The sequence below is a fragment of the Sceloporus occidentalis genome, unplaced genomic scaffold (genome assembly GCF_023333645.1).
Source record: "Sceloporus occidentalis isolate IW3139 unplaced genomic scaffold, rSceOcc1.0.p SCAF_419, whole genome shotgun sequence".
NCBI lineage: Eukaryota > Metazoa > Chordata > Lepidosauria > Squamata > Phrynosomatidae > Sceloporus > Sceloporus occidentalis.
In genome coordinates this window covers 230,784-244,460 of record NW_028317399.1, presented here as the reverse complement: position 1 = coordinate 244,460, position 13,677 = coordinate 230,784, and the positions used below count along the sequence as shown (strand labels likewise).

General features: G+C 36.0%; 3 protein-coding genes across 3 annotated transcripts in view; all 3 read left to right on the top strand.

Annotated features, from left to right (window-relative positions):
* Positions 1–379, top strand: part of LOC149272792 (peptidylaminoacyl-L/D-isomerase-like) — a 29,827-nt gene extending 29,448 nt beyond the window's left edge. The window contains exons 21-22 of the mRNA XM_089506743.1: positions 138–182; positions 339–379. Of these exons, the coding sequence (XP_089362869.1) occupies positions 138–182; positions 339–379 (86 nt within the window). The remainder of the gene's footprint in view (positions 1–137; positions 183–338) is intronic.
* Positions 380–640: 261 nt separating this feature from the next.
* Positions 641–7,523, top strand: LOC149272791 (peptidylaminoacyl-L/D-isomerase-like). Its single transcript, XM_089506742.1, has 6 exons — positions 641–671; positions 1,909–1,938; positions 3,906–3,935; positions 4,745–5,971; positions 6,471–6,500; positions 7,381–7,523. Exons 1-6 carry the CDS (start codon positions 641–643, stop codon positions 7,521–7,523), a joined length of 1,491 nt encoding a protein of 496 aa, XP_089362868.1.
* Positions 7,524–9,070: 1,547 nt separating this feature from the next.
* On the top strand, positions 9,071–13,568 carry LOC149272790 (peptidylaminoacyl-L/D-isomerase-like). The gene is made up of 5 exons (XM_089506741.1): positions 9,071–9,152; positions 9,949–9,978; positions 10,788–12,014; positions 12,516–12,545; positions 13,426–13,568. Exons 1-5 carry the CDS (start codon positions 9,071–9,073, stop codon positions 13,566–13,568), a joined length of 1,512 nt encoding a protein of 503 aa, XP_089362867.1.
* Positions 13,569–13,677: the final 109 nt, after the last annotated feature.

The window sequence follows — 13,677 nt, the reverse complement described above, 5'->3', positions numbered from 1 at the left end:
CTTTAGGGGCTCTAGGTCAAGAGTTCCCAAGTATGCGTAATAAGTATATATTTCCTGTTCTCAATTGACATGAATAATTATATGTTATACTGTGCTATATTGTGTTATGTTTTTTGTGTTTTTTTTACATTAAATAGAATGGACTGTGGAAGTGGAACATGGTCAATTTCCATGGCCAGAAGGTAAGTTAAGCTCTGATATAAGATACATAAGAATGATAACAGAATTTATTATGCTTATCAAACACACACAGTGTCCCTGGTTTTCATCTGAAACAATGTGAAGAACATGGCATTAAGAAATCTTCTTTACGGAATGCTATTTTTTTTTCATTATAGGGCAAGAACGTCCACTTCCTGGAACAAAAGGTAGCGTTTAATTCATAATATGAATCTTTTTAATTCCTGGCAGTTTTGTGCCATGTTTTATGAGTGCAGTTAACTTTCGATAGTCTCCCATCAACAATAGAAATTTAGCATAAATAACAACAATAAAATGAAACACACTTGCACAATAAAAGCACAAGAACATTTCTTTACCCCAGTTTTCATAAATACCTTAAAGTAGAATGTGATGACAATGTAAAAGCCTGTGTTATATTATCCTTGTTCTTCACCATTAAACAGAATGGATCGTCGAAATGGAACAGGGTAAAATTCCATGGCCAGAAGGTAATTATAGCTCTTATATTTGATACACGAGATAAAAACATTCTATGTCTAATAAAAGTAGGGTCTTTGGTTCTAGCTGAGCTGATTAGAAACTCAACAGGAAAGTATTTAGCGCCAATTCCAGTCCTAAGTCAGCAGAACCCGACGGCTCTCTGTAGCCTTGACATTGAAACCGACTGTGTCCGAGCTGCGGAAGGACACTGGAAGAGTTGTGATGGAAGACCACCCTCATCTTTTTACTTTTCTGTAAAAGTTAACCCCTTCACGACAAAGCCTGTACATGTACAGGCTCAGAATGCATTCTCATTGAGAACAATCCGTTGTCTTTAAGGGGTTAAAAAATTTAGAACTATACATGGTATTAAGAAATCTTCCTTACCGAGCTTTAAATATTTTTTTGTAGGGAAAGAATGGCCACTTCCCGGAACGAAAGGTAGTATTCCATTACCAATATTAAGTGGTTATGTTCCATGCACTATTGCATCAAAAAGAACAAAATAAAAATCATTTTAATAATGAATTTGTTTAATCTTGTCATTTGCATAAATAATTGAAAATAGAATGTGATGACGATTTGACCATGCCATGTTACCTTTTTTTGCTGCATTAAACAGAATGGATCGTCGAAATGGAGCATGGTAGAATTCCATGGCTGGAAGGTAATTATAGCTTTTCTTTTATTTACTATATGGGAATTTACTCAAACCATGGATATAAGGCACTTGATTTTGCGCCGGTTAGTCCACCATATATTCCTCTCTACCTTCTGATTATCTGCAAATGAAATGCTTTTTTACGAAGCCCTATTTATCTTTCCATAGGACAAGAAGTCTGGCTTACCTGGTTAAAAGGTAATTGAAGAGATTGTGTTATGGGGAAGTGAATTTGTTCTCCATGTAATTCTGTAGATATTTCTAAGAAAAGTTCTAACATAAAGAAAAAAATGTCAATTGTAGATAGAGGACGGCTGTAGTTGTGGTGTCTATAGGTGGTGAATCAGTCCCGTCTTACTGCCGACTTCTAGATAAACACATAAAGTCCTCGCCGCTTGAGATGATGAAAGGAAAGTCTTGTGGGTTTACTCCCTAAAGCTCCAGGGCGGTCAAAAACACAAGTCGGTCCAAAATATACTAATTATCACTAATGGCAGAATAGAGTGTGTAGAGGATTCTCGTTTTACACATATAATAATTACATGTTATTTTAAAACTTTTTTACTTAATTTTTGTTTTTATAGAAAATGAAGACAAATTTCCTGAGATGAAAGGTAAATTTACAAAATGTTAAATGATTTTTTAAAGATTATTATCTATAAAGTCAAATCTCCCTCGATTATTCATTAGACCATTAGAGTACTTATTAGACTTGCGTATTTTAATTGACACAAATTTTGATTGTTATGATTTTGGCAAATTCCTGCATTTCTACTAATCTCTGTAAACAAGGAAGGACCTCAAACGAAGCTAACGAAAAGAAATGAGAACCATCCTAATATTCTTTAGAAATTCGTTCAGTATTTGTGAATTTTTCCGGCTTCTCTTTACTCTGTGGGGTGAGAGAGAAAATTGCACCTAATTTAAATTCTAGATGGAAAAATTCTCCAAATTTAATTCAAACCAACGGATCAGGAAACACAATTTGTAGCCTAAAAAAAAGATTCAAAAGGCTTTCTATTTTTTATTGTATTAAACAGATTGGCCGATACAAATGCTGCGTGTAATATGGGGTGAGTAAACATACAGAATGAGTTCACGTACAAGCTATCATTAGCATGTTTTAATGCAAAAAAATATGAATTATCACATTTTAAATTTCCTCTACTTTTTGCAGAACAAGGCGGTAAATTTCCATGGCCGGAAGGTAATTATATCGCGTGTAAAAGTTTTTGGGGTTTGGTTATAATCTGTCACCCAAAGAACGTAAACTCTGGATTTCATCTTATCTCAGTAAGAGCTCGTCTAGCGGTCTCTGTCTCGCTCACCCGGTTCCTACAGCTTTCTGTTGGCGTAATATTAATCTGAGCCAAGTTTGGGCCTAAAGTCAGAGAATCCAGGAGATCCGGGTCCCAATTCACTCAACGGAAAATATCTAAATACTTTAACTGAAGTTTATAATTATCAACTCGGAAATTCCTCGAGCTCAGCTCTGAATTTTTGTGGATAACCTCTTTTTCAACTATTTTACCCATCAATTCATAATGAATTTCTTTTTTTTCTATGTAATTGGTAAAAATGCTATTTATATATTTTTCAACTGAGTCCCTTGTATCGTTTCCTAGCAAAAGAAAACTGGATTTCATGGCTAAAAGGTAAATCTTACAAAATAAAATTGAGTTTGAAAAAATAGTTGTAGATACATGACTGCTGGCGATGCGCTTCCACATTCTAAATCCCCTCTACTTTTTGCAGATAAAGGTGTTAAATTTCAATGGCCGGAAGGTAAATATATGGCGTGTAAAAGGTTTTGGGGTTTGGTTATAATCTGTCACCCAAAGACTGTAAGATCTGGATTTCATTTTATCTCAGTAAGAGCTCGTCTAGCAGTGTCTGTCTCGCTCACCCGGTTCCTACAGCTTTCTGTTGGCGTAATATTAATCTGAGCCAAGTTTGACCTTCTGGGTCATCTTCCTAAAGTCAGAGAATCCGGGAGATCCGGGTCCCAATTCAGTTATCTGAGGACCTCTAAATAGTTTATCTTTTTATATATTTTAACATGTTTAGTTGAGAACTAGGAAGTTCATTGAGCTGTACTGCGGGTTTCTCTTTTTGCCCCATTTTACTGGTCAGTTCATAATTAATGTTGGTTTCTGTTTAATCGGTAAAGAATGCCATTTATAGATCTCTTTACTGAGCCTTATCTATCTTTTCTTAGGAAAAGAAGGCTGGCTTTCCTGGTTAAAAGGTAATTGAAGAGATTGTGTTGCGGAGCAGTGAATCTTTGTAATTATCACAGATATTGGTTTGGCTGGACATCTAACATAAGGTCATCCTCACTATTTTAATCCGCATGCGGCGGGACGGGGAATGCCAACAAAAAGAAAATGGCCTTGAGTTGTAGAAGCCCCTTACGTGTTCCTTGGCATTGGGGAAGAAGGAGAGGAAGGCCTTGGTATACAATACACTAAGAGGATGAACATGAATAAGATAGAATGAGAAGGATGTATATAATTTATATAATACACAGTATTTCAAGATTTTGTTTATGAAGTACTTCGCTTTTTTTTTTTTTTTATAGAAAATGAAGCAAAATTTCCTACGATGAAAGGTAATTGTTAAACATTTATATTTATTTTTTAAAAATATTATCTAGAAAGTACAATCTGATTAGTAAATACATTAGACTTGTGTATTTGTATTTATAAGAATCTCCTAAAACAAGATGGGAACCTATAAGAAACTCAGGAAAACAAATGAGAAATGCTAAAACTTATTAGAAATGAATTCACTCGTTTGTCTGTTTTCGCCGACTTCCCCCTCGATCTACGGAGAGACCGGGAGCCGGAGAAAGGGAAGGAGAAACAAAAAATGTTTTTTACTGAATTCTCAGAACATTGAAATAAGGCATTTTTGTTTTGAATTAAAACTTTCTAATATACGTTTTCCTTATTCCAATAAATAGAATGGATAATACAAATGCAGCAACCCCAATGGGGTGAGTAGACATACAGTATGAGAAGATTGACTCAGGAATGATCATAAGCATGATTAATTGCAAAACAATTACTGACCTCCACATTTTAAATAACCTCTACTTTTTTTGCAGAATTTGGCGGTAACATTCCATGGCGGGAAGGTAATTGTAGCATCTGTTAAAAGTGCACCAAATATTTATAATCTTTTACCCAAAGAATAGGTGTCACTTTTTCCCTCTATAAATTAATGTTACTTATGAAAAAAATTAGATGCCAAGGGTATTAAAACCTGGAAGAAAAGGTAAATTTAAGTCACATCTTATAAAAAAAATATTTCATCTTTGAAGAAAAATCTAGAGTTGAAGAAAAATCTAGAGTTAAAATATTATAGATGGAAAACACATTTTACTTTATTTCAATTTCATTTTATTTTTATTTAAAGGCCCTGAAGAAGCAACTACAGTCGGCAAAAAATTTGTCACCACGTTTCTGCAGAATCACGAATCCGACGAAAATCCTCAAGTGGAGTTTCAAATTACCGGCACCCACCCCTCAACTCAGGTCACGCTTACCATTAGCAACACTGATTTCAAGAAAGAAGTGACGGTCAACAAAGGGAAAACGGTATCTGTTCCTATCACAGAACCCGTAGAGATGCTCGGAACGGACACATCCCCCAGATCAGTGGTCATTGAAGCCGATCATGGGGTGGCAGTTGTTTCCCGTAGTTCTAAATATGGCAGTTCTGATACAGCTTTGCTTTACCCTGTGGAATCCTGGGGAATTCTCTATTACATTGTCACACCTCCGTGGGGACCTGATCCAGAATATAAAGAGTTTGCCATCATCTCCAATGACAAGCCAACAAATGTTAATATCCATCTAAAAGGAGATGTGAACTTCAAGGGAAAGGATTATCCAAAGGGAAGCATTCTACGTGTCACCTTGGAGCCTCACCAAGCCATCCAGATTCAGAGCAAAGACGATCTGTCGGGCACTAAGGTAGTAGCCCAATATCCGGTATCAGTCCTAAGTGGGCACACATGCTCCCAGAAAAATGGAAACTGTGGCCATGTCTACGAGCAGCTCCTACCAGTGGAACGCTGGGGAGATACCTACTTTGTTCCCGGTCTGTCCTTCCAGCCTAAATCAGACATCGTGATGGTTATGGCTTACCAACCAACTGAACTTGAATACCAATCTGGAACTGACAGGGGAAAGAAACCTCTAGAAGAAGGAGAGATGGTCACATTTGATGTCTCAGAGTCATCTCCTTTGTCTCTGCGTGCTAACAATAACATTCAAGTCTATCTCTATGGCACTGGTGGAATATATGAAGGCCAACCCATTGACCCACTTTTCACAGCTATGCCTGATACCAAGAGCTATAGTTATAAATCTCAAATCAACGGGGAGGAAGGCATTGAGAACAACAAGGGTGTTATTATAATCAAGAAACCGGGTCAGTCAGGAATCACTATAGATGATAAGGCTCCAGAAGGGATTCAGTGGAGAGATTTCCCGGGAACAGAATACTCTTGGGGAGAGTTCAGGTTGCCGAGTGGCTTCAGTTTCCACATTGTTAAGAATCCTAGAATGCCTTTTGGCCTTCTAAGCATTGGTTATTCTCCAAATATGGCCTATGGGTCCATCGCACCTTCTCTAAACGGTGAGTACTATCTCTGTATAAATTTATGAATACGTTTATGAATAGATAGTTTGGGATGGTTCATCTTAGTCAATTAAACAATAGGTGAGAAGTAACCCAAGAGTAGTTCTTCCATACTTGTAAAGGTAATAACGCTACTGGTGTCTGAGGCCGCTGATCATTATATATGTGTAATAACCGTCGAAAAAAGGGTCTTTTGACTAACAATGCTAAAGTTGAATTAAATAATCATTATCAGACGATTAGATTAGTCAAACATATGAGCTGTATATAGTACACATGAGCTATCGGCAATAACTTATTGAAATAACCTACAAATGGATAAAAATGTAGCGAATACTAACTTATTTTAAATTTTTTACAGGACCAACAATGAAAATTCAATATCACACATTTGGTTAGTATATTTTTACTAACATAAAAAGTAATAGTCATTGTTTTTTTTTTCACACGATGGAAATATACATTTTAAATTATATATGTATATTTTTTTTTGTAGATTATGGTGCTATCGTTCCAGGGAAAGAAGGTATTTATAACGCACTTTTACTCCAGAGTCAAATGTTCAAGTTATAGAGAAATTTATATCTATATAGTTCTACATTTTAATTGTATTATTTATGTTTTATATTTCCATTTCCTTTTTGGGCTATATGGTAGTAAAGTAAGACGACAGATCTCATGTTTAAATTCTGGTGAATTTAGCTTTAGAATGTTGGTTTAAGAAGATTGCAATGACTTTCATTTGCAAATAAAGAAACATGAATTTTGCCCAAAAAGTCAGAAAATGAAAAAAAAATACCATTAGCATTTTAAATGCAAAACTATGTTTAATTTTTAAATTTGCTCTACATTTTTTGCAGAACCAATCGGTAATTTTCCATGGCCGGAAGGTAATTATATCGAGTATAAAAGGTTTTGGGGTTTGGTTATAATCTGTCACCCAAAGAACGTAAACTCTGGATTTCATCTTATCTCAGTAAGAGCTCGTCTAGCGGTCTCTGTCTCGCTCACCCGGTTCCTACAGCTTTCTGTTGGCGTAACATTAATCTGAGCCGAGTTTGAGTTTCCGGGAGATCCTCCTAAAGTCAGAGAATCCAGGAGAGCCGGGTCCCAACTGACTTTTGATAAACCTATAACTGGTTTCAGTTTACGATTATAGTTGTCATTCAGGAAACTTATTGAGGTCTCCTCTGGATTTCAGTGGATTAATGTTTTTCCCCCATTTCACCCATACAGTCATAAATAATGTTTTTTTCTATAGAATCAGTAAAGAATGCCACTTATATATTTTTTACAAAGCCCTATTTATCTTTTCATAGGACAAGAAGTCTGGCTTTCCTGGCTAAAAGGTAATTGGAGAGATTGCGTTATGGGGAAGTGAATTTGTTCTCCATGTAATTCTGTAGATATTTGTAAGAAAAGTTCTAACATAAAGAAAAAATGGTCAATAGTGCCATGTAATGAAAGACTTTTAGCAGCGTTGTCTGTATTTCTCTTACCAAATCATGTTGAGTTTCATGAAATAGATGTAGATCGAGGACGGCTGTAGTTGTGGTTTCTATAGGTGGTGAATCAGTCCCGTCTTACTGCCGTCTTCTAGATAAACACATAAAGTCCTCGCCACTTGAGATGATAAAAGGAAAGTCTTGTGGGTTTAATCCCTAAAGCTCCAGGGCGGTCAAAAACACAAGTCGGTCCATAAAATACTTTTGATATTATCAAGAATGGCAGAATATAGTGTGCGGAGGATTCTTGTTTTACACAAATAATAATTACATGGAGTTTCAACATCTTTCTTAATTTTTTTTTTTTAGAAAATGAAGGCAAATTTCCGGATATGAAAGGTACATTTACAAAATGTTGACTTGTTTTTCAAGATTATGATCTATAAAGTACAATATTGGACTATTCATTAGACTATTTATTAGACTCTTCATTAGACTATTCATTGGACTATTTATTATACTATATATTAAACTATTTATTAGACTATTTATTAGACTATTCATTAGACTATTTATTAGACTTGTGCAGACTAATTGACACACATTTCAATAGTAATAAATCTTTCAAATTTTTGCATTTCTACGAATGTCCTAAAACAAGGAAGGACCTCAAATGAAGCCAATGAAAAGAAATGAGGACCTTCCTAATATTGGTTAGAAATTCGTTCAGTGGTTCGCCCGTTTTAGCGGCTTCTCTTTACTCTGCGGGGTGAGAGAGAAAATTGCACCTAATTTAAATTCTAAACATAAAAACTCTCCAAATTTTAGCCAAACCAAAGGAATGGGAAACACAATTTGTATCTTCACACCGAATCAGTATATAATATGAATTTTAATTGAAGGCTCAAAACATAGAAACCAAACACTTTAATTTACTAAACTTTCTAATGATTTATATCCATTTTCTTTATTGCGTTTAACAGAATGGCCGATACAAATGCTGCGTGTAATATGGGGTGAGTAAACATACAGAATGAGTTCACTTCCAAGCGATCATTAGCATGTTTTAATGTAAAAAATATTAATCACATTTTAAATTTCCTCTACTTTTTGCAGAACAAGGCGGTAAATTTCCATGGCCGGAAGGTAATTATATGGCGTGTAAAAGGTCTGGGGGTTTGGTTATAGTCTGTCACCCAAAGAACGTAAGCTCTGGACTTCATCTTATCTCAGTAAGGGCTCGTCTAGCAGTCTCTGTCTCGCTCACCCTACAGCTTTCTGTTGGCGTAATATTAATCTGAGCCGAGTTTGAGCTTCCGGAAGATCCTCCTAAAGTCAGAGAATCTGGGAGATCCGGGTCCCAATTCACTCAACGGAAAACCTCTAAATACTTTAACTGAAGTTTATAATTGTCAACTCGGAAATTCTTCAAGCTCTGCTCTGAGTTTTTGTGGATAACCTCTTTTTGAGTTATCTTACCCATCAGTTCATAATGAATTTCTTTTTTTTCTATGTAATTGGTAAAAATGCTATTTATATATTTTTCAACTGAGTCCCTTGTATCGTTTCCTAGCAAAAGAAAACTGGATTTCATGGCTAAAAGGTAAATCTTACAAAATAAAATTGAGTTTGAAAAAATAGATGTAGATACATGACTGCTGGCGATGCGCTTCCACATTCTAAATCCCCTCTACTTTTTGCAGATAAAGGTGTTAAATTTCAATGGCCGGAAGGTAAATATATGGCGTGTAAAAGGTTTTGGGGTTTGGTTATAATCTGTCACCCAAAGACTGTAAGATCTGGATTTCATTTTATCTCAGTAAGAGCTCGTCTAGCAGTGTCTGTCTCGCTCACCCGGTTCCTACAGCTTTCTGTTGGCGTAATATTAATCTGAGCCAAGTTTGACCTTCTGGGTCATCTTCCTAAAGTCAGAGAATCCGGGAGATCCGGGTCCCAATTCAGTTATCTGAGGACCTCTAAATAGTTTATCTTTTTATATATTTTAACATGTTTAGTTGAGAACTAGGAAGTTCATTGAGCTGTACTGCGGGTTTCTCTTTTTGCCCCATTTTACTGGTCAGTTCATAATTAATGTTGGTTTCTGTTTAATCGGTAAAGAATGCCATTTATAGATCTCTTTACTGAGCCTTATCTATCTTTTCTTAGGAAAAGAAGGCTGGCTTTCCTGGTTAAAAGGTAATTGAAGAGATTGTGTTGCGGAGCAGTGAATCTTTGTAATTATCACAGATATTGGTTTGGCTGGACATCTAACATAAGGTCATCCTCACTATTTTAATCCGCATGCGGCGGGACGGGGAATGCCAACAAAAAGAAAATGGCCTTGAGTTGTAGAAGCCCCTTACGTGTTCCTTGGCATTGGGGAAGAAGGAGAGGAAGGCCTTGGTATACAATACACTAAGAGGATGAACATGAATAAGATAGAATGAGAAGGATGTATATAATTTATATAATACACAGTATTTCAAGATTTTGTTTATGAAGTACTTCGCTTTTTTTTTTTTTTTATAGAAAATGAAGCAAAATTTCCTACGATGAAAGGTAATTGTTAAACATTTATATTTATTTTTTAAAAATATTATCTAGAAAGTACAATCTGATTAGTAAATACATTAGACTTGTGTATTTGTATTTATAAGAATCTCCTAAAACAAGATGGGAACCTAAAAGAAACTCAGGAAAACAAATGAGAAATGCTAAAACTTATTAGAAATGAATTCACTCGTTTGTCTGTTTTCGCCGACTTCCCCCTCGATCTACGGAGAGACCGGGAGCCGGAGAAAGGGAAGGAGAAACAAAAAATGTTTTTTACTGAATTCTCAGAACATTGAAATAAGGCATTTTTGTTTTGAATTAAAACTTTCTAATATACGTTTTCCTTATTCCAATAAATAGAATGGATAATACAAATGCAGCAACCCCAATGGGGTGAGTAGACATACAGTATGAGAAGATTGACTCAGGAATGATCATAAGCATGATTAATTGCAAAACAATTACTGACCTCCACATTTTAAATAACCTCTCCTTTTTTTGCAGAATTTGGCGGTAACATTCCATGGCGGGAAGGTAATTGTAGCATCTGTTAAAAGTGCACCAAATATTTATAATCTTTTACCCAAAGAATAGGTGTCACTTTTTCCCTCTATAAATTAATGTTACTTATGAAAAAAATTAGATGCCAAGGGTATTAAAACCTGGAAGAAAAGGTAAATTTAAGTCACATCTTATAAAAAAAATATTTAATCTTTGAAGAAAAATCTAGAGTTGAAGAAAAATCTAGAGTTAAAATATTATAGATGGAAAACACATTTTACTTTATTTCAATTTCATTTTATTTTTATTTAAAGGCCCTGAAGAAGCAACTACAGTCGGCAAAAAATTTGTCACCACGTTTCTGCAGAATCACGAATCCGACGAAAATCCTCAAGTGGAGTTTCAAATTACCGGCACCCACCCCTCAACTCAGGTCACGCTTACCATTAGCAACACTGATTTCAAGAAAGAAGTGACGGTCAACAAAGGGAAAACGGTATCTGTTCCTATCACAGAACCCGTAGAGATGCTCGGAACGGACACATCCCCCAGATCAGTGGTCATTGAAGCCGATCATGGGGTGGCAGTTGTTTCCCGTAGTTCTAAATATGGCAGTTCTGATACAGCTTTGCTTTACCCTGTGGAATCCTGGGGAATTCTCTATTACATTGTCACACCTCCGTGGGGACCTGATCCAGAATATAAAGAGTTTGCCATCATCTCCAATGACAAGCCAACAAATGTTAATATCCATCTAAAAGGAGATGTGAACTTCAAGGGAAAGGATTATCCAAAGGGAAGCATTCTACGTGTCACCTTGGAGCCTCACCAAGCCATCCAGATTCAGAGCAAAGACGATCTGTCGGGCACTAAGGTAGTAGCCCAATATCCGGTATCAGTCCTAAGTGGGCACACATGCTCCCAGAAAAATGGAAACTGTGGCCATGTCTACGAGCAGCTCCTACCAGTGGAACGCTGGGGAGATACCTACTTTGTTCCCGGTCTGTCCTTCCAGCCTAAATCAGACATCGTGATGGTTATGGCTTACCAACCAACTGAACTTGAATACCAATCTGGAACTGACAGGGGAAAGAAACCTCTAGAAGAAGGAGAGATGGTCACATTTGATGTCTCAGAGTCATCTCCTTTGTCTCTGCGTGCTAACAATAACATTCAAGTCTATCTCTATGGCACTGGTGGAATATATGAAGGCCAACCCATTGACCCACTTTTCACAGCTATGCCTGATACCAAGAGCTATAGTTATAAATCTCAAATCAACGGGGAGGAAGGCATTGAGAACAACAAGGGTGTTATTATAATCAAGAAACCGGGTCAGTCAGGAATCACTATAGATGATAAGGCTCCAGAAGGGATTCAGTGGAGAGATTTCCCGGGAACAGAATACTCTTGGGGAGAGTTCAGGTTGCCGAGTGGCTTCAGTTTCCACATTGTTAAGAATCCTAGAATGCCTTTTGGCCTTCTAAGCATTGGTTATTCTCCAAATATGGCCTATGGGTCCATCGCACCTTCTCTAAACGGTGAGTACTATCTCTGTATAAATTTATGAATACGTTTATGAATAGATAGTTTGGGATGGTTCATCTTAGTCAATTAAACAATAGGTGAGAAGTAACCCAAGAGTAGTTCTTCCATACTTGTAAAGGTAATAACGCTACTGGTGTCTGAGGCCGCTGATCATTATATATGTGTAATAACCGTCGAAAAAAGGGTCTTTTGACTAACAATGCTAAAGTTGAATTAAATAATCATTATCAGACGATTAGATTAGTCAAACATATGAGCTGTATATAGTACACATGAGCTATCGGCAAAAACTTATTGAAATAACCTACAAATGGATAAAAATGTAGCGAATACTAACTTATTTTACATCTTTTACAGGACCAACAATGAAAATTCAATATCACACATTTGGTTAGTATATTTTTACTAACATAAAAAGAAATAGTCATTGTTTTTTTTTCACACGATGGAAATATTATACATTTTAAATTATATATGTATATTTTTTTTTGTAGATTATGGTGCTATCGTTCCAGGGAAAGAAGGTATTTATAACGCACTTTTACTCCAGAGTCAAATGTTCAAGTTATAGAGAAATTTATATCTATATAGTTCTACATTTTAATTGTATTATTTATGTTTTATATTTCCATTTCCTTTTTGGGCTATATGGTAGTAAAGTAAGACGACAGATCTCATGTTTAAATTCTGGTGAATTTAGCTTTAGAATGTTGGTTTAAGAAGATTGCAATGACTTTCATTTGCAAATAAAGAAACATGAATTTTGCCCAAAAAGTCAGAAAATGAAAAAAAAATACCATTAGCATTTTAAATGCAAAACTATGTTTAATTTTTAAATTTGCTCTACATTTTTTGCAGAACCAATCGGTAATTTTCCATGGCCGGAAGGTAATTATATCGAGTATAAAAGGTTTTGGGGATTGGTTATAATCTGTCACCCAAAGAACGTAAACTCTGGATTTCATCTTATCTCAGTAAGAGCTCGTCTAGCGGTCTCTGTCTCGCTCACCCGGTTCCTACAGCTTTCTGTTGGCGTAACATTAATCTGAGCCGAGTTTGAGTTTCCGGGAGATCCTCCTAAAGTCAGAGAATCCAGGAGAGCCGGGTCCCAACTGACTTTTGATAAACCTATAACTGGTTTCAGTTTACGATTATAGTTGTCATTCAGGAAACTTATTGAGGTCTCCTCTGGATTTCAGTGGATTAATGTTTTTCCCCCATTTCACCCATACAGTCATAAATAATGTTTTTTTCTATAGAATCAGTAAAGAATGCCACTTATATATTTTTTACAAAGCCCTATTTATCTTTTCATAGGACAAGAAGTCTGGCTTTCCTGGCTAAAAGGTAATTGGAGAGATTGCGTTATGGGGAAGTGAATTTGTTCTCCATGTAATTCTGTAGATATTTGTAAGAAAAGTTCTAACATAAAGAAAAAATGGTCAATAGTGCCATGTAATGAAAGACTTTTAGCAGCGTTGTCTGTATTTCTCTTACCAAATCATGTTGAGTTTCATGAAATAGATGTAGATCGAGGACGGCTGTAGTTGTGGTTTCTATAGGTGGTGAATCAGTCCCGTCTTACTGCCGTCTTCTAGATAAACACATAAAGTCCTCGCCACTTGAGATGATAAAAGGAAAGTCTTGTGGGTTTAA

Bases quoted from the DNA above. Each gene is read 5' to 3' on its own strand.
- LOC149272790 (XM_089506741.1), top strand. From the start codon at position 9,071: ATGACTGCTGGCGATGCGCTTCCACATTCTAAATCCCCTCTACTTTTT. The intron at 9,153-9,948 runs GTAAATATATGG...TTTTTTTTATAG, and splicing joins TAAATTTCAATGGCCGGAAG to AAAATGAAGCAAAATTTCCT. The intron at 12,546-13,425 runs GTATTTATAACG...GTAATTCTGTAG, and splicing joins TATCGTTCCAGGGAAAGAAG to ATATTTGTAAGAAAAGTTCT.
- LOC149272791 (XM_089506742.1), top strand. From the start codon at position 641: ATGGAACAGGGTAAAATTCCATGGCCAGAAG. The intron at 1,939-3,905 runs GTAAATTTACAA...TTTTTTTTATAG, and splicing joins CAAATTTCCTGAGATGAAAG to AAAATGAAGCAAAATTTCCT. The intron at 3,936-4,744 runs GTAATTGTTAAA...TTTTATTTAAAG, and splicing joins AAAATTTCCTACGATGAAAG to GCCCTGAAGAAGCAACTACA.